Source organism: Schistocerca nitens, chromosome 5, assembly GCF_023898315.1.
Source record: "Schistocerca nitens isolate TAMUIC-IGC-003100 chromosome 5, iqSchNite1.1, whole genome shotgun sequence".
Classification (NCBI taxonomy): Eukaryota; Metazoa; Arthropoda; class Insecta; order Orthoptera; family Acrididae; genus Schistocerca; species Schistocerca nitens.
The window spans coordinates 783,215,900-783,241,180 of record NC_064618.1 but is presented as its reverse complement, the minus strand read 5'-3'; the positions used below and the strand labels follow the sequence as shown (position 1 = coordinate 783,241,180).

The 25,281-nt window shown below is 41.7% G+C and overlaps 1 protein-coding gene across 1 annotated transcript in view; it reads left to right on the top strand.

Moving 5' to 3' along the window:
* LOC126260229 (beta-mannosidase-like) overlaps positions 1-25,281 on the top strand; it is a 267,698-nt gene that overhangs the window by 123,697 nt on the left and 118,720 nt on the right. Inside the window, exon 6 of the mRNA XM_049957531.1 lies at positions 1,953-2,115. Within this exon, the coding sequence (XP_049813488.1) occupies positions 1,953-2,115 (163 nt within the window). The remainder of the gene's footprint in view (positions 1-1,952; positions 2,116-25,281) is intronic.

Genomic DNA, 25,281 nt, shown 5'->3' with positions numbered 1-25,281 from the left:
CCGTGGCGTCTGTTTTAAGTAGTTGACGTTTTGTCTGTGCGTCGGAAAATGTTGAGTGTACAGAAAGAACAGCGTGTTAACATCAAATTTTGTTTCAAACTAGGAAAATCTGCAAGTGAAACGTTTGTAATGTTACAACAAGTGTACGGCGATGATTGTTTATCGCGAACACAAGTGTTTGAGTGGTTTAAATGATTTAAAGATGGCCGCGAAGACACCAGTGATGACACTCGCACTGGCAGACCATTGTCAGCAAAAACTGATGCAAACATTGAAAAAATCGGTAAACTTGTTCGACAAGATCTCCGTTTAACAATCAGAGCAGTGTCTAAGTTAACAGGAGTTGACAAGGAAAGTGTCATTAAATTCTTATACAAAAAGTTCTCAATACAGAAATAATCACATATCTATATCTCTCTAGGCCTGACAAATGAGTGAAATTAATCAAATTTTACAATCTTTTGTATCTTTGTATATCATTTCCAGCAATATTATGCACTAGATACAATGATGTGTCGAATGTGCACAAATTACCATGCAGATACATCTCATGGAGTTACTACAAGACACATGGTATCCCTCAGTGTACTTGTCACATGCAAAATTACAGAAGAAAACTGCATGAGACATGAGCTCTTATTCATAAATGAAAATGGCTTATATAAACTTGCTGCAGTTAAAACTCAATAAAATATAAACAATTCAGATGGGTGGTGTAAATCAGATAGTTCACTTTTTGTTCGTTGATGTCCTGGATTTCTTCACAAGAACAAAATTTGGATGTAAAACCATTTCAGTGGGCTAAATGAACTGAGTTAAAGGTATGCCTTTATACTTTTCATAACATTTTGTTATTCATAGTGTCTCGGGTGGTCTGTCGCAAACCACAGATCAGCAATAAACAAAATTTGAGTTTTTAAACTATTGAGTGTGCTAAATGATTTGAGTAAAAGATACACCTTTATACTTTTCATAACATTTTATTTCTCAAAGCAACATAGGTGGTCCATCACAAACATCAGACACAAATCCCAAACCAATGTACATTTTCAAACAATTACTTGATTGTTAGTATTGTAATTTTTAGAGATTAAAATTGAAAATAATAAACTCAAGTAAATTTGACACACATACAGAAGTGTTACAATTGCTCTTATTTGTTTCATGCATAAAATTTGGCCAGAAATCAATGTTATCACTTGGATTTACATAGAATAAGCAGAACAAACAATGGTTTTAATAACTTCATTAATTACTCAGTGACAAAATTAAGTGCAATGTTCCTACCATATTTTATATATTCTTATGGTTATAGCCTTTAATCAGTATTAGTATAGTTCCATCCTTTACACAGAAAGTATCCTTCAATAATTTGTTTAGATGTATTTGGTTTCATTATTTCTCAAAGTCTCATAATTTATTTATGTACATAAATTATGCAGATGAATAATAGCAGTACATATGTAATCCTATGTTTGTTTCCTTTTTTTTTTTTTTTTTTTTTGTCTGACAAACAAAAATGAGTACCATGGTACACTATATGCTAACTGGAACAGACTGTGATAATTTCAAATGTTCCTAAAAAATTGACTGAGTTCTATAGGTTTGATATGTTGGTATTTCATAATCATTTACATATTATGTTTATCACGAAGTAGAGATTACTGGTTCTGACATTATAGCTATTTGGTTAATTGAAATCTGGGTGATCACTTGGTCTTAGTAAACTGTGAGTTGTGGTACTGGACTGTGTGTGTGTGTATTGCTTTCTATTTTTAATTGCAATTTTGTTTTTTTTTTTTTATCTTATTGCCTTTTATATTTAGCACACTCTTTTTACATACTCTAAGCGTGTAAAGGAGATATTTTAATTTCTTGATATTAATTCCATGAAATCAAAAACATAACATACTTTGTGCTCAACTTGTTTTATCACTGTATTAATTTTACAGGATGAGGTGATGAATTGGTGGCCCAATGGCATGGGTGAACAGTATCAATATCGGACATATGCTGAATGTATGGATGAGGATGGATTATACACCATAGAAAAATATATTGGTTACAGGAGGATTAATATAGTTCAAGTACCTGTGGCAGAAGATGCAGAGAAAGGTCAGTAAAAATTTCAACAAGTAAACTGATGACCAAAACAAGTAAATATCTAGTTCTTACTGTAAAATTTCTATTTGAATGTGCTATCATCCGATTCTGGCTAACATGTCATTTCCGTTGATTCTTTAACATGCTAACACATGTTTGTGTGTTATAGGCTCACAGTAAAATGGCAGGCTAATTATTCAGTAGCACACAGCAGTTTATATTACATGGTCATTAGCAATCAAAGACTTCTCTGAAACAATTCAGGGAACCACATGTTAAGAAAATGTTTTTATTTAGTGTAAAAATTCTAAAGTTTAAAAAAAGTATTAGAAGTTTGTTGTAAGCAAGATACGAGTGCCAAGGTTCTGCCAACTTCAAATTGTATAGCTTTAACATTGCAGCAGAAGGAAGCTGGATGCAGCAGACCATTAATAAGAATCTCACAAACTGGTCAAGATCTGGCTTGACTAGAAACAGTACAGGTTATTTTACTTTTTAGCAGTTAGGGAAGTTCTGCATGTCAACAGTTGTAGGATCAGGGTGCCAACTGATAAGTTTGTGCTGTCCCATCGTAAAACTTGCCCGTTAGTTGATTGGGATCATACAACAATCTGGTCAATAATATAATACTGGAATGATCTGGGTAAGCACAAATATTTGTTTTATTGAGCTTCAGCAGCAGCAGGGACAACACTAAATGTACAAGATTAGATTATATTAGATTAGTACTTGTTCCATAGATCACAAATACGACACTTTGTAATGATGTAGAATGTGTCAGGTTAATAAAAGGTGTCTATCCAAGACATTACATTACATAAAATATTACATGACACTTAATATTTTTAATTTTTTTCCTTTTCTTTTTTGATGGGAGGTGGGGAAATTACCCACTTACTATATCCAAAAATTCATCTAATGATACATGAACAAACCCATCAGATGAGTCAACTAGACATTAGCAATTTTGAGTGGGCCTCTCATCAGTTTTGTACCAGTTGCTGATGTTGTTGAGGTACTCAAGGATGGTCAAAATGTTAATGGGAGGAGCAAAATAGATTATTTGTTATTATCATTTTTATTTTATTATGAATTCCATTGATTTTATTAGCATTATACACTCCTGGAAATTGAAATAAGAACACCGTGAATTCATTGTCCCAGGAAGGGGAAACTTTATTGACACATTCCTGGGGTCAGATACATCACATGATCACACTGACAGAACCACAGGCACATAGACACAGGCAACAGAGCATGCACAATGTCGGCACTAGTACAGTGTATATCCACCTTTCGCAGCAATGCAGGCTGCTATTCTCCCATGGAGACGATCGTAGAGATGCTGGATGTAGTCCTGTGGAACGGCTTGCCATGCCATTTCCACCTGGCGCCTCAGTTGGACCAGCGTTCGTGCTGGACGTGCAGACCGCGTGAGACGACGCTTCATCCAGTCCCAAACATGCTCAATGGGGGACAGATCTGGAGATCTTGCTGGCCAGGGTAGTTCACTTACACCTTCTAGAGCACGTTGGGTGGCACGGGATACATGCGGACGTGCATTGTCCTGTTGGAACAGCAAGTTCCCTTGCCAGTCTAGGAATGGTAGAACGATGGGTTCGATGACGGTTTGGATGTACCGTGCACTATTCAGTGTCCCCTCGACGATCACCAGTGGTGTACAGCCAGTGTAGGAGATCGCTCCCCACACCATGATGCCGGGTGTTGGCCCTGTGTGCCTCGGTCGTATGCAGTCCTGATTGTGGCGCTCACCTGCACGGCGCCAAACACGCATACGACCATCATTGGCACCAAGGCAGAAGCGACTCTCATCGCTGAAGACGACACGCCTCCATTTGTCCCTCCATTCACGCCTGTCGCGACACCACTGGAGGCGGGCTGCACGATGTTGGGGCGTGAGCGGAAGACGGCCTAACGGTGTGCGGGACCGTAGCCCAGCTTCATGGAGACGGTTGCGAATGGTCCTCGCCGATACCCCAGGAGCAACAGTGTCCCTAATTTGCTGGGAAGTGGCGGTGCAGTCCCCTACGGCACTGCGTAGGATCCTACGGTCTTGGCGTGCATCCGTGCGTCGCTGCGGTCCGGTCCCAGGTCGACGGGCACGTGCACCTTCCGCCGACCACTGGCGACAACATCGATGTACTGTGGAGACCTCACACCCCACGTGTTGAGCAATTCGGCGGTACGTCCACCCGGCCTCCCGCATGCCCACTATACGCCCTCGCTCAAAGTCCGTCAACTGCACATACGGTTCACGTCCACGCTGTCGCGGCATGCTACCAGTGTTAAAGACTGCGATGGAGCTCCGTATGCCACAGCAAACTGGCTGACACTGACGGCGGCGGTGCACAAATGCTGCGCAGCTAGCGCCATTCGACGGCCAACACCGCGGTTCCTGGTGTGTCCGCTGTGCCGTGCGTGTGATCATTGCTTGTACAGCCCTCTCGCAGTGTCCGGAGCAAGTATGGTAGGTCTGACACACCGGTGTCAATGTGTTCTTTTTTCCATTTCCAGGAGTGTAGTTGCTAGAATATGGAATAAGTCAATGTTCTTATAATATTTACAGATACAAATACATTTTAAAAATTTTATAGTAATGAACACAGAAGAGCACAATATGGTAGACGCATGATAGTATTCATAACAGTTAATGGCACACCATAATACATAAAAATAAATGAAGCACATAATACAAGCAAGACATCAGAATTAGCCCACTGCCTGACAAAAAAAAGTGAAGTACGCAGAAGGATTGGAGGAAACGGAACTTAACTTCTTGGGTTGAGAGGTGATGTGATGTAATTTCCGTGATTACAAAATTAAGTCAGATTTAGAAGGAACTGGACAATATCAGTATGATGTAGACACCCTGTGTCCTGTATGCATCCAGTTGGGAAAAAGTCATAAAGCCATTGTATCCTCTCCGGTTATGAGATAGCCCAAAAATTCTGTAATTGGTCCTTGATATCATCAATAATGGCACTGTGACAGACCTCATCCTACACATGTTCTACAATGTACAGATTTTTTCTGGAAACAGGAATACCTAACATCACACAGGCAGTTTACAGAGATGTGTGGGCAAGCATTGTCCTGCTGAAAAATGCTACCACAATATTATCATAAGAGAGGTAACACATGAGAACACAGGATGTCCATGACATACCATTGTGCTGTCAGAGTTCTCTCAGTCACTATCAGCCATGACCTGAAGTCACACCCCAAGGGTGCTCATGTCATGACACATAGAGTAACAGTGTTGTGTTCTCCAAGCTTTTGGAAGAATGTGACATTTTTCCCCATTTGCCACTGCACTCATCAATAATGGTCATCTTGGGTAGTGCAGAACAATGATTCATCGCTGAACATAATTTGATGCCATTCATTGGCAGTTATGCTTTGCAGTCATGGCTTCACTCTAAATGCAGCTGTTTGTGAGTTTGTGAACTGGTGTTAATGGCAACCTACACATGGGATGGTAATTCCTTAGCCAGGCTTCTGACTAGCCTCTGAACAGTTGTGCAAGATAGCATAGAATGTCATGGGGAGTTCATTATTTGTTCTTGGATGGCAGGCCCAGATCTGAAGGGTCATGAGCTGCTTGGTGTATAATACAACAACGCTTCTTTGTGGTGGTCAGATGTGATTGCCCAGAAACTTAATAATGAGTATGCCTGTCCTCATGTTCCGATGCAGTGCATCATTGGGCCACTGTTACACTTAAATGACTCACAGATCTGGATACCGATCAATTTTACCAGCCAAACAAATGGAGACTCAAAATGAGACCCCTTTCAATTTCTGTCAGGTGCTGATAATGCTACCTCATGTGAGTATGCAGCATCTCTGTGCCCTACACAGTGATCAATCAACATCTAACATTGTTTGCACCCCTTATATACCCTTCCTGGTCTTGTAACAATGTTAAACATGAGCAACATCAATGTACTTCAGTGACTATGCTGCCTGGCACTGAGAACTGCAACTTTAATCATTGATATATCTTTCAATGGTGTATACATATACAAAGTTACATTGAGATATGATCAATCTTTCTGTGTACAAATCTTTATTGTTGGCCAGTCTATTTAGCACACACTATGAAACATTCCTATTAGTAATTTCTTAACACTATAAAACTAATTTTATATCTTTTATAACAAAAAAGAATCCAAATTGATGCTCGAACTAATGACATATTCCAGTTATACAGTAAACTTACATACAAACACTATTATTTTTGCTACAAATTATTGAGTGGAATGAGTTTTGTGACTGAGACTATTTCAATTTGCTCTTGTATTTTGGTGCTTTGGGATCAAGACTTTCGGTTTCAATAGGTACACTATTTAACACTTTCATGCCTGAATAATTTACTAATTTCCACACAAGGTTGAAGTTTGCCTGGTTACGATGGTAGTCTTGTTTTGACCTTGTATCATGCCATTATATGCACTATTACTTTTTAAAAGGCAATGGTTTTTATTACCGAAATGTACAAGGGAGAAGAGGAGTCATTGTAAAAATTTGCAGTTTCCGTTATACCAGGAATAACACAATAACTATGTCTATGGTTTATTTACATAACACTGATACAAATAGTTCTGTTACCAAGTGCCAAGTTGTAGATGAACACTTTATGGAAAATTATGTTAATTGACGGTAGTTATACCAATGTCCAGGAAGTGCAAGTGGAAGGCAGTATTCTGGTGGAATCACAAGTTCTTTGATATACTATGTCTAATGTACCTTGAAGTCCAAGTTGCAGTATAACATTCGGATTACAAAGTCCTGAGCGCAGCCCAGTCCAAATTGAACAGCAGGTCCACCATAGTCCTCCTGAGTTGTGGAGTAGAACATAGCACAATGAGAACTGACTTGTAGGTGTCCATAGTGGCGTTAGATAAGGTCCTACAGTTAATGAAGCTGTTGGATGGGGTTGATTTATTTTCTGGGTGGCCAATCACTGAGTGGTGTGGGTGGCCAATCACTGTGGGCTGGGATGCATGCACAAGGTGACCTGCGATGTTAGTAGTGGGCAGCACACGGAGCAGGAGCAGTCAGTGGCGTGTCTTTATCTTAATCCAGAATTACTCGTGGTTGGTGAGTGGGTGACATCTCATAGTTCAGGAAAGGCAGCCTCTGGAGTTGGGCAACATCTGGGGTAAGTTGCTCTTGTTGGGGTGTGGTGTTGGTTAGCTGGCTGTGGGCAAAAGGCATGAATAAGTCTCATGTTACACTGACTGAGGACGATGTTGACTGGCATGTCACAGAACCACTCAGTCTGGAAGCTGCATCCAGAAAACATTCCAGCCCTGGTGTTGGATGATTGTTCCTGAAATCCAGGCTGGTTGCTGGCCAGATCCTTTCACCCACACCAGGGTCCTAGGGCAGAATTTGGAAGCAGGCAATGGTGGTGCTGGCCATGGCATCGGCATGAGCAGGCTCAAGAGATTCTTGGGCTGCTGTTCATGGAAAATTTCCACAGGACTTTTGTCTCCAATGGATGTGGACCTGTAACTGCTCAGAAAAAAAGTTAGTGATGGATCAGTTGAGTGATCCAGGAGGTATTTCTTCATTTGAGTTTTTGGAAGTTCTGGCCATCCTCTCGGCTTTTCCATTAGATTGTGGATGGAAGGGGGTGTTGAAATGTGGCGAATGTGATTCTGGGCACAGAAATAATGAAAATCATTGAACGGAATTGTGGACCATTGTCAGTTATGAGCATTTTCGACAGACCTTCAGTCGCAACAATTTTTTCTAAGGCCGTGATGGTGTGAGTGGTTGATGTGGCACTACTGCAGACAATGTATTGAAATCAAGTGTAAGAATCAACCACTATTAAGAATGTGACGCTTAACTCTGCCCCAGCATAATCTATGTGTACCTGCTCCCACAGGGGGGCACATGGTGGGAAAAGTGAATTTTGTGGGGCTGCCTGCTGGCTTTGACAGGGTGGACATGTTTGGGTGAGTTATTCAATTCCTTGCTTCATGCCAAGCCAGTAAGGGAACCTTTGAGCCAGGAGTTTGGTTTGGGATACCCACAGTGACCTTGGTGCCATAGTTGCCGATTGTGCCAACATAAACAACAAGCAATGACTACTTGTGGATGTCTTTCATCAGAAATGAACAGAATTACTCTGTTGATTAACATGAGCTGATGGTGGGCATTAAAGAACTGATGGAATGCCACTGGAAGCCTTGAGAGATTGTTGTTTAGGCCACACATGAAGTATGTAACTCCGGACTTGTCAGAGTAACTCATCGTTACTGGATGCATCTGTGACCCTGGAGCTGATAATGGGAAAAGAATCTATGGTGGCTTCTGCTTCTTCATCAATTAGAAAACACAGAATTTCTTCTCTGTTGAACTCTGGATCAGGTCCCCATGGTAGGCGGGAGAGGGCATCTGCATTGGCATGCCAAGTCATGTTGTGAAAGTGAATCTCATACTGGTAGCTCACCAAAAATAAAGCCCAGTGTGGTGAGCAGTGCTGTCTGTAATCTTTGCTGCTCGGTTCAATAAGGAGATCAGTGGCTTATGGTCTGTGATGACCTGTGGAATTTTTAATATTAATTTTCTGTAAGATTTAAATAAAAGAAACTACTTGGAAAAGTTATTTATCACTTGTAACAAGAGTTATTTAATTGATTTTCACTCTGGTATTGATTAAACAACATATAATCAATTATTTAAATGTTTACCATGTTGTAAATGGCCTATGGCCATGATTTAGAACTTGCCATATGTAAGAGATTAATGAACAGATAACAGAAATTGTTGGCGCTACTTTATGAAATGGTTCCAGGCATAATGTGCATAATTTGACACATACCAATTCTAAATTTAATGTATGTATAGACGAATTTCTATTTACCTCCAATAATAATTGCATTTTAAAGACAACAATGAAGTATGCCACTTACAACAACTGTGGCAACACCGACATGCCATAACATCTCTGGCGTGCAAAAACTCTTTGGGCCAAGGCGGCCATTATGTGCTGTCTATGTGATACTTTCAATGTGTAATATATATAAGAAGTGTGACAATAAAATGTGCTCATTGTTTTAACAAGTGGATCAACTGGTTGTTATTTATAATGATAAGGACCCAAAATTCCACATTGGTGACCCCGATGACAGTTTATGACACTCTTCCTGTGTTCTACGTGAGTTCAATAACAATAACAATCATGTGTGTACGAGTGAATCGCCTGTATCGTCATGTGGCCTACACAACGAGGTGTACCGCCATATGATTTCTGCGGTCAGAATCCGACCACCTGCACTATGCATGGACTCTATACATTGAACATTTCGAGGCCCTCCTACCTGCGAGTGGATTGCAGTACCACAACACTCACAGACAACGCATACGTACTGCCTGCCATCTTGCCTCAAGATCGTTCTTTCAAACATACAGGACAAAGTGTGAAAACAGATCCGGACATTCCACCGCTAACGTGGCATGCTCAGGGGTGCGCAACCCCCCTCAGAACTTTGCACCAACTTTCGGAGCAGTGCCACTACACAGCTGCTACATCATCCACACTGCAAATCGGTTCCGCACCTGGCTATGCACAGCCTTAATTTTCTGATCGAACTGAACAGTGTATAGTGAATGTGACCTCTCCTAGTACCTCGCCCACTTTTGCTAGACATCAGACAGCAATAACAACCGATCCGCGGGTGTAACAGTTTACGGGCCCTCGGGACTACAACCCCCCCACCCCCGACAGACGCCATATTGACTGCTCCCACACCTGTGGCTCTTACACACCCAGTGGTCGTGGATTCCAAACTAACTAAGTTACCTAAACTGCCAACTTTTGCAAAAACGCAGCCCAACACATGGTTTGGTTCACATTAGTCGACTCTATTTTCGCCGCCACAGTCATTGCCTCAGAAGAATCATGTTTTGTATGTTTGGTGGGACATTTGGATGACCATTTGGATTTGATTAGCGACCATTGTGATCAGCCCGCCGCCTTCACCAAAATATACGAACGCGAAAAGACTCATTTGTGAAAGACTTTCTCGAGCTCTGGACGAGATTATTCATCATATCATTCATGAGGAACACCTGCATGACCTCACCCCAATGGGACTATGGTGACAACTTTGCGCCCTCGCACCTGTCGATTTTCTACCCGATACAGCGTTATGGTTGATGTGGCTCGTTAAAATGCCGGAAGCATTACAACTACAGCTCCTGCCGCTCACCAACAGCACCTTGGACGAGAAGCTTTCAGTTATGGATTGAGCTTTCAGGATTATTAACAGGCGAGTGCACAGCATGAAGAGTGGGGGTAGCGATCTCATCAGCACGCCATCCCCCCTTCCCCCTCCAGGATTCCCCCCCACTCCGCCGACGATGACACTTTCCAACTTTCCGTTCTTCACTCCTCACCGATCCCCAATTCCTTAGATCCTTCCCTCATTCAATCTTTCATTGACGCCACGGGGACACTGTACATGTTGTACCCCGTGTCTCTGTCTATTCCCCCCACCCCCTCTGTCACCCCATAAACCGGTCGCCACATACTCCCACCAGTGTGGCACCGTGTTTACATTTTTCCGTCCAAAAGTGCTTGAACCCTGGCCCCGCCCTGCCCAGTTCCCCCTCCGCAGAGCCTCATGCTCTGCACTGCAAGGATGGGGGGGCAACACCGACATGCCATAACATCTCTGGCACACAAAAAACTCTTTGGGCCAAGGCGGCCATCATGTGCTGTCTATGTGATACTTTCGATGTGTAGTGACGTATATCTGAAGTGTGACAATAAAATGTGCTCATTGTTCTAACAAGGGGATCAATAGGTTGTTATTTATAATGATAAGGACCCAAAATTCCACACACCAAAAGGCTTCAAATTAAAAAGGAATCACATATCATGTGTAAGAAAGAAGAAATTGTGTGAAATGTATAATACAAACAAAGAAGTAGAACTGTTTTCATATTAAATGGAAAGTGACTAAGAAATTGAAAAAGGAACTCTGAATAATGGGTGAAATGCAAATAATAAAATTAATTCTTTATTGGGAAGAGTTCAAGAGATGACAGAAAATTATTTACAAAACATGAGGCAGTAATACATTACCTGATCCATTGTGGAACAGTAATCCTCTCTGTGATGCACACAACACTGTATGTAGTGGTTGCCATTGGAATTTGATGAGCATCTCACAATGCTCTCACACTTATTGAATGAACCAGGGTGAAAGACACTACTGTTCCTTGGACTGCCTCAATCTTCTCAATTAATCATACCTGGTAAGGATTCCAGACTGAAGAGCAGTTCACCAGATTCAGTCAAACAAGTTTTTTGTAAGTCATTTTTATGGATGAGAACAATTTCCTTAGTATTTTTCCAGTAACTTTAAGCCTGATATCTGCTTTTTGTACAACTAGTTTTATGTGGTTGATCCACTTCATGTCACTTCAAACAAATGGTTCATGGTTGCCACTTGTTTCCAGTGATTTATTGTTGATAGTGTAATGAGAATGGAAAAGACCTTCTGCATATTTATGCACAACACATTTAATTTATAAATACCAGTAGTGCACTGCCAGTCCCTGTACCAAGTATCAATTTTCTGCTGGTATCCCTCCATTTTGTTACAGTTTTCTGGGAACAAAACTTTTCTGCATACAACATCATCTGTGAACAGCCTCTCAGAACTTCCAGTGGTATCCACTTGACCATTTATATGTTTTTCAAGAGGCCTATGAGACTGCTTTGAGCACTCCCAAAGTTATTTTCACACTGAACATTTGTGCCTCATTAATAATAACTTCTTGAGTTCTATCTGCTGGGAAATCTTAAATCCAGTAACAAATCTGGTTCATTATTCCATAAACTAATATTTTGTGACAGGAAATAACTATATTGAATGGATAATATGGATGAACAGAGGGAGCTGAGTTTCACAATATTTCTGCAGAGTCCTTGTTGATTCCTGTGGAGGAGAGTTTTGTTCCCAAGAAGAGGTCACAATAAGCATAAAACATCCTCTACAGATCTGAAGTAGATTACATCACTGATATATGTTTACAATAATGTGTATATGTCTGTGACACTTCTTAAAAATAGTCATGACCTTCTTACATACCATTTTAAATTTTTAAAGTCTGCCAGGTGATAACATAGTGCTGAAACTAATTTCAGGACAAAAAATATTTTAGTAACTTTATGATGGTTGGAAATAAAAATGTCTTTCTTCGAAGCATTCTGGTCCTATAGCTCCTCAGGCAGATAGTCCTTGAAATTGTGGTGGTTATCAACTGCAAGAGAACAAACTTCTTTGAAAACTGTTGATCTCAGTGTGTTCCGAACTCTGTATTCGAGCGGATGTGTTTGTACCGACATGATCAAAATAAAGTTAATTCATTATAAACGGGCGAATACTTAATGTTGGGTTCGATATTACTGTAACATCTTGATTCCCACACTGGTGATCCTGATGCACACGAATGCTGCTTACGACGCCAGAAATGTGTACTGGAACATGGCCATGGACAAACAATGCAGCAACCCTTTGTCGGATATCTACGTCCATCAACTTCGCATCGTGCCGCATCTGGATTCAGTGTACAGGAAGTGTAATTAGTGTGTAAATTCCTAACTCTTGTGTGAATCATGCTTTTTGGTAAGTTTCGTCACCTCACACATTAACAATGCGACCGAGGCACAGACGTTGTCCGTCGAAGCCCGCTCAATGTGTCGGTAATTTCACTTCTGGACAGTGCAGTGCTCCTTTGCTGATTAATTTGGACTATTTTGACTTGTTTTTGTGTAATGAATTAACTTTGTGCAGTGCTTCGATACTGGACAATCATGCCAAACAATGGACTGCAACAAATGAGGACTATGTTGCAAATTCCAGTTCGCACGAACCAACTACGGCTAAATTGCATGCCTGATCGAATTCACAGGAACAATTTCATCAAGGACATCCTACTGATCAATGACAATGCACCAATTACACTGATGACAATGCCAGCTGTTTCTCAGTGCAACACTGGACGTGCCATGCCTCCCTCTATGCAGCACCCAAGCCGCACCGACCCTGCTCGACCGCTACCGACAGCGACGTCATGGCCGCTGCCTGCTGGCTCACTGACCTCGACCCAGTCAAAACAAACAGCTGCGCGACATACAATCCCGCCACGGCTACCGCACCCACATCTTGTCAACAACTGCCGACACTATACACGCTTACCGCCCGGCCGTTCACTACTGGATCGCGCCCGCAACTTGTTCACCCACCCCAGAAGATGATTTCAGCTGTATCAACGCTTCATACAGCAGTGAACATGTTCTCACTCCACCTCCACTGAGTACTGAGTTTGACATTTGCGATCGCACACACAATTTCTTCTACTCGAACTGTTACGTCAATACTGTGCCACCGACCTTGTCTTGTGTGCCAGGTTACCCTTTGATAGAGACAGATTCTGATTTTGACCCCATCTTATTCAGTGATACACAGCAGACTGCTTCACGACATACGTTTTTGCCTGAACAACTGCAACAGCTACGTGAGCAAATTGCGACATACAACTTGTTGGTACAAGATCAATTACACATGCTGCAGCTGACACCGACCGAGCACGACATGCAATGAGATGCATTTTCGCCTGAACAACTGTGACAGCTACATGAGCAAATTGCGGCATACATCTTGTTGGTACAAGATCAGTTACATATGCTGCAGCCGACACCGACCGAGCACGACATGCAACAAGATGCTCCTGTTATTGTTCCGCCTCCAACTGCTGACGATCCTTTGCCATTACTACCAACTACAACTAATACCCTGACGATCATGCTACATGGATCTATGTCCAAGATGTCACAACTGTCATCATCATGCCACCTCAAGTGAAAATTCTACGTTACTGATGTGATACAAGCAACTTATTTACACTGCTGCCACCTTTCATTGGTAGTTCCAGATACTTCATTTCTGTACCACGGCATAACCAGCTGCATTCCAGTGCTGCTTGCTTTGCCACCTTCTTCACTACCTCTGCAATGTATGACCAACATATCTGCCGTTTCTGCTTCGACGAGTGAGCATCTTTCCGATCTGGCACACGACCGTGCAGCAGTTTTGCACGAACAACTAGCAGCCTTACAACTCGACCACAGCGCTGACAGCGACAGCACACATGCAGCTCCAGTTCCATCGAACTGTGTCGCCTCTCCACCATGGACCAGTAGTTCATCTGCCAATACGACTTCTTCATGTCCACATTACGTCTCATCGCCTTCCCTTCTCCGACCACGGTTTCGCCGACCACGTCTGCCTTCCACCACCTCTTGCTGTCGCCATGCCTCATGCACAGGGCTCACGGCCACACCCCCCAACCTTCGATCATGGCTGTTTCACACATCAAAACACCGACACTGTCAACTCCGCTCGGAACACCCTGCCATCTACTGCTGTAACACACTCACCATCCACGGACTCTGAGGTGACGCTTCCGTCTAAAGCGAAGTCACCCACTGCCTGCTGCGACATCAAGCGCCTCTATAACTCCATCATTACTGCAAGTGCTGCTCATCGAGCATCTCTTACGCAACCTGTTAAGCCACAGCATGCTTGCTCCTTTATGTCATATGGCCAATAACAGACTGTTACCAGACACGATGCACTTACCGCGGGGCTCACCAGCAAATACTTTGGCAATACATTGCATCGCATCTTCAATGCACTCCGCGCCTTTGATCGGATCAAAACCCCGCTGCGCCGCATGGCCTCGGCACGACGATGTTCTCCCCACCAATATACCGCCGCTTTCTGCTCCCACCGTGCCATCAGCAGCATGGCACGGTCAACCTGTGGACGCCTTCCGCAGCTCCTTCCCTCCGCTGGTCACGCCTACCAAGACATCAAGAACCAGTCCGATCGCACCTCGCACTAGCGCCTGCCACGACACGATCAGTCACATGCACCTGCGCCATTAGCCATCCGGGTACACACACACCTCTCATCATCCTTACTGTGCTCCGCACTACTGGCGGGGGCTCTGTGGCAGTTATCAACTGCAAGAGTTGACCACCTCATCTTAGAGAACGAACTTCTTTGAAAACTGTTGATCTCAGTGTCTTCCGAACTCTGTATTTGAGCAGATGTAGTTGTACCAACATGATCAAAATAAAGTTAATTCATTATAAACAAGCAAATACTTAATGTTGGGTTTGATATTACCATACATAACATCTTGATTCCCACAAAATCATCTGGTTACCATATAGTGATCATCCTTGATGCTTACTTTCACCCAGATTATTTCCCATTTGGAATCTGTAATAATATAAATGTAAAACTTCACTAATAGTCACTCCTGGTTTTAGCCTGCTTACTGTTCCTAGTGGTACAGGGACATAATTTGCTTTGATAAGTGAAATTACATCTGAGAGCCTACACTGGGCACAATTGCAGTTAATTAATATCAAAGTAACATTATCTCCTTCTTATCTACAATAACAAATATTTTTTCTGTGATTAACCCTGCTAACCTACTCATTTCCCCAGTTACAGCATACAATTAACCAACAAAACTATAGAGGGTTTCGTTTGACATTAAAAAACCCATGTGCATGCTACACTTACCCTGCTACCCCAATAGCCATTCCTCAAGTAACTTATGCCAAGTAGTTGAGGGCACAGACTGGAACAGACTGTATGGGTCTAGTTCTGAAAGATCATGCCACCATTTTAATGTCTTCATGATGGGTCCAAGGTGTTCTGGTAATAGTCAGTCCTCCAGGGGCCAAACAAAGATTCTGTAAAATAATAACAGGTAATATATCTCTGCTCCCTAGGACCTGATCTTAAGGTGCTCTACGACACTAAGAATCCTTAGAATTATTACCATTCTATCCTTTATGTGTTGCAACCAGATATGTGTCTTGCTGTGGATAATGTCCAGGAACTTAGTTAATTTCTTAAAATTAAGAACCTTGCTTCAGAGGCAAAATTTGAGTTGATTAAATTCTCCACTGGCTATGGTTAAAATTATCCACTGAGTTTCACTATTCTCTTGGATATGTTGGTCTGATAGTGCACTGACACTATTTCGATTATCACACACAACAATGGCAAGACAGCCCTGGAAACCCCATTTATACTCTTCTTGTATCACCAGGCACTTTCACCCACATTTGTAGTGTCAAAAAATGTTTCTTTCTAATGTTGCCATGTAAAAGACTCTCTGTATCACCACTTTCATGATAATAGGTTGTGAAGTGTAGAAAGAGACCACACTGAAAATAGCTGAGGAGCTGTTTGGGTTTTGCAGTCCCATACTAATTCGCTGTAGATAATTCTTTTTAATATTTTCCTTGTACAACTAGTAAGTGCTGCACTGTGGTAGGTTGGTGTTACCTTTCTGGATTTCAGGAGAGGGATCATGGATGCTTCAACATAGGAACCAATTGCTCTGATAGATATTGTTAAAAAACTTAAGAAAGTATTCTTTAGACATGGGATTTAAGTGTTGCAACAGGTCTTGGATCTTCAGATTTGCTGTAGCTGATGTTCAGTTGTACCCCCTGTGCTATTTTAAGCATATTTTACATTCTCTTTTGTTTACATTTTCTTTTGTTTACATTCCTTTTTACATACTCTGTATTAACAATGTTTCTTTAATACTCTGTTGAAAAATAAAAGAAAATCAACAAAATGAACATTGGAAAACACTACACTTCACTCACAAGCTCAACACCTTCTCTCCCATTTGCTTCATGTGATCCTCCTCAACCCAACACCCCACCTTCCTAGACGTTGGCCTCCTCCCCTCTTATGGCTCCATCCCCACCTCTGCCCACATTAAACCCACCAACCACCAACATTACCTGCAATTTGACAGCTGTACTCCCTTCCACACCAAAAAATTCCTCCCATACAGCCAGGCCACCTGGGAACTGGATATCTGCAGTGACAAAAACTCCCTTGCTCAGCATGCTGAGGGTCTCACCCAGGTCTTCACAGACAGGCACTATTCCCAGACCTAGTCTGCAAACAGATCTCTTGTTCCATCTACTCTCACACCCCAGTCCTCCCACCACCCCCAAGAACCAGCCACAAAGGAGTGTCCCCTTCATCACCCATTACCACCCCGGACTGGAACAACTGAACCACATCCTTCACCAGGGCTTTGATTACCCATCATCATGCCCTGAAATGAGGGGCATCCTACCTGAGATACTTCTCACCCCTCCTAAAGTGGTGTTCCATTGCCCACTCAACCTCCACAACTTCTTATTTAATTCCTATGTGCCACTCCCTATCCCAGCTTCTTGCCATGAGGGTAATACCTCTGTGGAAGACCAGTGCAAAACCTGTCCAACCCACCCATTCAGCACTGCCTATTACAGTCCTGTCACAGGTTTATCCTACCCCATCAGGAGCTGGGCAACCTGTGAAAGCAGCCATGTCATTTACCAGCTCTGTTGCAATCATGAACAGCCTTTTATATTGGTGTGACTACCAACCAGCTGTCCACCAGGATGAACAACCACCACCAAACTGTGGCCAAGAGCAAAGTAGACCAACCTGGGGCACAACAGGCACCTGAACGTAACACACTTGATTTCGATCGCTGCTTCACTACCCGAGCCATCTGGACCCTTCCCTCCACCACTAGCTTTACTGAACTGTGCAGATGGGAGTTATCTTTACAACACATTCTCTGCTCCTGTAATTATCCTGGCCTCAACCTGTGGTAACTACTGTCCACACACCCTCCACCCAACAGTTTCCACCCCCTCTGCCCTGTCATCTCCTCCCCATTCTCACCTCCCACCCTGTTTATTTGCAGCCCTCTGCCAATGTGTCAGCCTGTCTTTCCTTGCTCCTTTCCTTTTCTGCTCCTTCCCCCCCCCCCCCCCCCCCCCCCACACACACACACCCCATCACCCTGCCCCACTAACTCCTGATGCTGTGCCTGTTGGCATTCTAGTCCCTGCACACGCCATCAGACAAGGTCATCTCTCTCCCAACCTGTGCACTACTATCCTTTCACCTCCCCTGGTCCCTCCAGATTGTTACTTGCAGCCCATGTGATTGTTGCATTCCGGCCCGAGATGCTGGAGTTCGCAGTCATGTGTGCATGAGAAGTGCTTGCTTGTGTGTATGAATGGTGTGTGTCTCTCTATTACTGAGGAAGGCTGTGGATGAAAGCTGTAAGTGTCTTTTAATCATGCCTGTCTGTAACTTGAAGTGTCCTCTTTAGAGTAAGTAGCAATCTGCCTTTTCCTATATTGTTTACGTTTCACTTTCATACAGACAGAATCTGTTTCCTTATTTGCAAGGTGATTCATGTCACTGTTGTATGGGGAGGGTAGGTGCACATTTGTGCATGCACAATTGGCATGTGGTGTTTGTTGCCAGACATTCCCAGCTGATATGATGCATTCTTAACTAGGCTGTGGCCAGCTGCATCTGCTGCAATCTGCAAAGCTGGAGAGTGAGCAGATACATACATACCTGTGCCAACTAGAGGTCTAACCCCTACACACAACTCATTGCATTGAAAGTGGGGGCAGCCCTGTTTTACATTCGTCCAAGCTTCTGCTGTTTCTGGTAGCTCTAGCATGATTGGTTGATGTGGGGGAGGGGACCAAACAGGAAGGTTATCAGTCCCATTGGATGATCATTCATTTAATCCTATACTTGGGAACTAGCTCTAGTCAGAGCCCCTATCACACTAGTTTCTTCATTAGCAATCCTTTCTAGCTTAACATTGTTACTCCTTGAAATTTGGTCTGAAAAGGGTGCATGGAGTTCCAGTTATAGTACAAAAGTGGTTTTATAAGTTTGGTAAATTTCTATGAAAGAATGGAACATTTCTGTCAATTTCTTGAAAAGGATAGAGTGCTACTCACCATACAGCAGAGATGTTGAGTCACAGATAGGCACAACAAAAAGACTGACAAACAAGTAAGTTTCCAGACAAGAGGCTTTCTTCTGAATTAGACACTCACATACACACACATTCAAACAGAGTCTGGCCTTGGTGGCAGCCAGAGACAATGTTCATGTGTGTGTGACTTGCAGTTGTGTGAGTCTATGTGTTTATGTTGTGTAATTCAGAAGAAGGCCTTTTGGTCAAAAGCTTACTTGTTTGACAGTCTTTTTGTTGTGCCTATCTGTAAATCAACTTTTCTGCTATATGAGGGGGGGACCCAAAAGTAACCGGAATCGTAATGCTGCACATCATGTACTTCTAGTAGCAGGTTGCGCCAACACAGGGTTGTACCAGGAGCTCTGCTGAGTCATTCTGCCATGCAGTGTCACCCAACAGTGAGAAGTGTGGTTTCTTTGGCAGTTCTTTGAGTGTGCATACAGTGCAGACATGACACGAGGAAATGGCTAGCTCTTACGAACAACATGTAACAGTGAAGTTTTGTTTCTTGCTCAGCAAAAATGCAGCAGAAACTGTTGTGATGATTCAGACAGCCTACAAAGACCATGCTCTTAGTAAAATGCATGTGTACAAATGGTTTTCTCAGTTTAAAAAGGGAAAAATGGTGGTTGAAGATCAGCCCCATTCTGGTCGACCTTCAACTGCTCGAAACGAAGGCAACATCGACAAATTCCGTGATCTTATCAGTGAAGATCGATGCAGGACAATCGACCAACTCAAGAACTTGTCTGGGTTGTCCGGGAGCTCAATTCAGCACATCTTGACCATCGATTTGGGGATGTGAAGAGTGGCAGCAAAATTTGTGCCAAAGCTTCTTACCAGAGATCAAAGCGATCATCGGGTTCAAGCCTGTCTTGAAATGAAGGACGCGTTCAAAGATGATCCACATTTTTTCAACAAAATCATTACAGGTGATGAGTCATGGTGCTATGGGTACGATCCAGAAAGTAAACAACAGTCATCACAATGGAAGTCACCTGGCTCACCTTGACCAAAAAAAGCTCGACAAGTGAAATCGAATGTGAAAACGATGTTGAACCGTTTTTTTTTTTTTTTTTTTTTTTTTTTTTTTTGACATCAAAGGGATCGCACACTCTGAATTTGTCCCTGAAAACCAGACAGTAAACCAACAATTCTATATTGAGGTTATGAAACGGCTTCGCAGAAGTTTGGCGCAAAAACGTCCAGCTTTGTGGGATTCTGGCGTGTGGTTCCTGCATCATGACAATGCCCCCGTGCACACGGTTCTCAGCATTTGCCAGTTTTTGGCATCAATGAAGATGACTACCTTGACCTGCGCACCCTATCTGCCAGATTTAGCACCCTTGGACTTCTTCCTATTCCAGAGGATGAAAAGAGACTTGAGAGGGAAGCGTTTTGTGGATGTGGAAGATGTAAAACGCAATGTCATGAAAGTGCTAGCAGGTATCAAAGAGGACAAATTTAAAAGATGCTTCGAACATTTGGACAAGTGTATTAATGCTAATGGAGAGTACTGTCAAAGGAGATTAAGGTTGTATTTGAAAACGATAAAGTATAAGCTTTCTAGAAAGAAATTCCGGTTATTTTTGGGTCCCCCCTTGTATATTGAGTAGCAGCCTATCCTTTTCATAATATTCTCTTATTCCATCCTGGATTTTCTAAATCAACATACTTGTTTCACTTTCATAGTAGGTAAACTTGATTATTCCAAGGAATGTATGAAGAATTCCACAACATACAGCATACAGTTCATTTTGACAGCCGTCTGAAGTGGTCAGTATGTTGACTGTGACTGAAAATGGAGAAAACTGAGTTTTGTACTGTTATTATTAAACATTTTCATTTGAGGGGCCTGACTGCCACCCAGATCAAAACAGAATTGATTGCAGCTCATGCTGACTCTGTACCATCATTGAAGACCATTTACTTTTGGATTAATGAATTTAAACATGATTGGACAAGCACTGAAGATGAAGTGTGCTCTGGCTGTTAAATTGAGGTTATCACAAAGGAAACTATTGACAACATCCATGATATGGTAATGCAAGACTACTGAATAAAAATTCGTGAGAGTGCTCAGACTGTAGTCATCTCAACTGAGTGAGTACATAATATCTACATGGAGAATTGGCTTTGAGGAAGCTGTGTGTGAGGTGCATGCCATAATTTCTCACAGTCACTGGCACACCATTTCAACACAATGCCTGGTGATATTTAAGCTCAATCCACAAGACTCTTTGCACTGATTTGTGACTGTTGATGAAACCTGGATCAACTATTGCACACTAGAGTCGAAACACCAGCCAAGTCAGTGGACAATGGCTGGTGGAACTGCACTGAAGAAATCGAAGACTATTTTGTCAGCAGGTATGGTGATGACGAGTTTTTCTCCGAAGGGGTGGAGGGGGTGGGGGGTGGGGGGTGGGGGGAATGTGTGTGCTCAATTCAATGTCAGGGACGGTACATTGAAACATGATATGCAAGATTTTTGTTCATTGTTACAATTAAAATATTTTAGCACTTTTAAGATTTTCGTTTGAACCACCCTTATATTAGAAAGAAAAACAGACTTGGCAATAATTCTTGGCAGGATGACATCAATTCTGCATCTACTTAAACATATGTACACAGACTGGCTTTCAAAAAATAACAGATAACAGACAGTTAACACCAACAAGATGTGTAAAACATGCAAGTTTGTCGCAACTGTGCCAGAGGATTGATGATGCATGGAAGTACATTACAAACAATTTTCTGAGAGAATAAACTGCCATTTGACTGTGTATTACAGCGTACATGCTCTGTACTATCTAGGTTTTGGCATTTATGCCATTATCAAATACAATATTATAGACAGTTAACATGTCATATATATATTAACAGTCTAAGAATTTTTAGCATTGTACTTGATAATGACATAGAAACCAAATTAGTACAGAAGATGACTACAGTAATACACAGTCAAATGGCAGTTTATTCTCTCAAAAAATATTGTATGATTGTGGCTCAACACCATCAAAAGCTTGTTACTGTTTCAAATTAGACTTGCAACAGGCATTTATAAAATGTTCCCTACTGAATGTGCTAAATGGTATGGAGAATGATGCTCTGTAGGAAGAACTGAGCAACAAGGAATCGAGTGTTGTGATTCAGAAATATCTAACTTATATTTAAACATTTCATAAAATTTATGTATAAATCTAATAAAATTTTGTTTTATATTTCAGCTGTTAATTTCAAAGTTATTTTCATTCATATTTTGTAAGTTTTGCTTTTATGAGTTATGTTGCTATGGCTAATGCTACATCCTGAATGTTTTCCTACCAGTGGCAAGAGATTTCTATGAATCAAGAATCACATACTCTCTTTGCCAGAAGAATAATCACAAATGTAAAAATTATGTATTCTTCCATGTTAGCTATTACCTCATTAAATCCTGTTCACCTAACAAACTTGAGTGAGACAACAGCAGACACAGAAGTGTGGCAACTGACTTTTAGTATTGATTTTTAAATCTTCTACAACTATAAATTCTGTTTGAAATTTGAAAGAGTGAATTAATCTACAAAATAATCTTGCTAACCTCAACTGCTAAGCTCATGACTTGAACTCTACTACTGTAGTTATATCATCATCCATTCTATCTAGTTTGTATCTCATGTTACAATGAACCAACTTTGTTTCAGTTTTCAAGAGTAGCCTGCAGCTTTTTCTCCCCTTGAATTTAAAGTTTCATTTTCTGCATGCAGCTCAGATTTGAGTACTTTTTCCTGGAATTTCGAGTTTCATTTTTTTGTATGTGGCTTAAATTCAAGTGTGGCTTAGATTCAGGTAAATGTGACATTTAAATCATGGAACGTTGGCAGGGCATCTGGTAGACTCAGAACTTCCATAACCCACAATCATCCTTGACACTAGCAAGTTGTACCCATATTTTAGCTGGTGGTTGGGAAACACTCTTCAATTGGTATTTTCTAAGAATTCACCCTATATTTCCAGATAAACAGAATAAACACAAGGGATACATCCTCACAAGGTTCATCTTATGTTTCATCTAACTGTACAGTTGGCATAGAATATAAGGCTCTGTGAATTTGCAATTTTTTGTAGCTGTTATGCCAGAAAAGTGTCTTCAAATGTTCAAATTCTTGGTTGAGACTCTCATTTTCAGAGAAGATGCATGCCTTTTATTTCTTTGAGCATGCCACTCCTCTGTGACACAGTGTCAGCTGTCTGCTTGTAAGTACAGGTCAGTGTACATCTTCTTATGGTGCACAATATGGCTCGATGTGCTGTCTGCTCTTCTTTTTGCTCTGACATCTAGAAAGAGGAGCACTCCATCCACTTCAGGTAGAGTTGTAAAATTTTTTTGGTAGTTCAATGGTACTATAATCATGTCTCCCAATGGAAGAGACAAGCTGAATGATTTCATCACATAACACAGTCCCATAGACCTGAACATCATGTTACCATGGAAGATGCCAGCAACACACATTTCTGGGTGCAAACATCATATAAAGTGAAGATTTGGTGCAAGAGAGAGAGGGAGGGGGGGGGGGATGGCTGGTCTAATGCCCACAGCTGGGTATGGACCACAAAGAGAGAGTGCTGGTTCAGAGAGAGAGAGAAAGAGAGAGAGAGAGAAAGAGAGAGAGAGAGAGAAAGGGAGAGATAAGCCCAGAGTCAGCTCATAGACAATCACTTTATTGATGTACCTGATGATGGCAATGTGCTTGCTTTTTGAAATACTGTGCCTGTTGGACACTGACATCCAGATATTCACCCATGAAATATTTCATCACAAATCATGAATTTGAAGACTCTTCATCACCTACCTCTATAGTGAGGAGATGTATCCCAGCATGAGACATGAAAAGACTTCACAAGCTGCATCACTGGAGGAGCCATTCTCTTAAGACCTTTCCACTCCTTATGAGATGCCATGGAGATGGTATGGTGCTGAAACTCACTTAACAAAGAACTATTCAAAATCAAACAATGGAAAATTCTGGATGGAATAATGACAATATTATGGGAAGGATTGGCTGCAACACACTATACAGAAGAGATGTAGAGTTGCAGATGGGCACAACAAAAAGCTGATATAAATCTGAGCTTTTGGTCATGAGGCCTTGTTCTAAAGCAGAAAACACACACACATTCACACAAGCATAACTGATGCACACATGACCATAGCAGATTTATTTATTTATTGTGCCTGCCTGTAACTAAATGTATTCTCTGTATGGTGAGTAGCAATGTGTCCTGTCTGTGATATTGTTGTTAAAGAACTATTCAGATTACATATACTACAAACACAGCTGGTAATCAGTTCAGTTCCTGGATGTGGAATAGGATTTATGGTCTCACATGGGCCACAGTGGGCTCTACACAGGGGAAGGATTCCAGATGTCAAATACCAAAATTTGAGCATATGTCAGAGATACTGTCTTCTGAAGCTCCCTTCAAGACAATCACCAATCTCAATGCCAAACAACTGGATGAGGACACAGTTTTAGTTCAAAAGAAAGGACTCAATTTTGCACCCACTCCTAAATCTGCACCTACAATACTCCTGCAAACAGAATCTATAAAACCAAACATCTCTAGCAGGGAAAAGGTGGTCATACAGGAACTCATAGAAGGTATCCCGATATCTTAGTTTTACCAGCTGACAAAAGTATCACACACCTTTCTCTCCAGGATTACATTGAGAAGACGTGGGGCCTGCCTGAAGGTTGTGCAATTCAGATCAACAATGATCCTACCAGGGGGGTTGAGAGGAACACCATGGTACTTCTCAAAGAGTCTAACTTACCAGACAAAGCTGTTTAGAAACTATGACAGACAGCATTGGTTACACTGAAACTTTATGGACTTTCAGGGGTTTGCAAAGATAGGGTGCCTTTACTTTCCATTGTTAGCAATATTGTTGCTCTGTGTACTCACTTGCTAAATGTCTGAAGGATATGTTGGAAAATGTTGACATCATATTTGCAACTTCAAGTTTAAGGATTCTGACATCCTTGTGAACTTCGGTGTTGTCTTTATTTTTACCAGAATGTTTGCAAGAATCCTTGGAACTTATTGGCCAGAAATTTGACACATTTCTCGACACTGACATATTACCTTTACAATGGTAGTTATTATGAGCAGACAGAAGGAGTAGCCATGATGAAGCCACTTCCACCAGTTATTGCCAACATGTATACAGAACATTTTGAGCAGGAA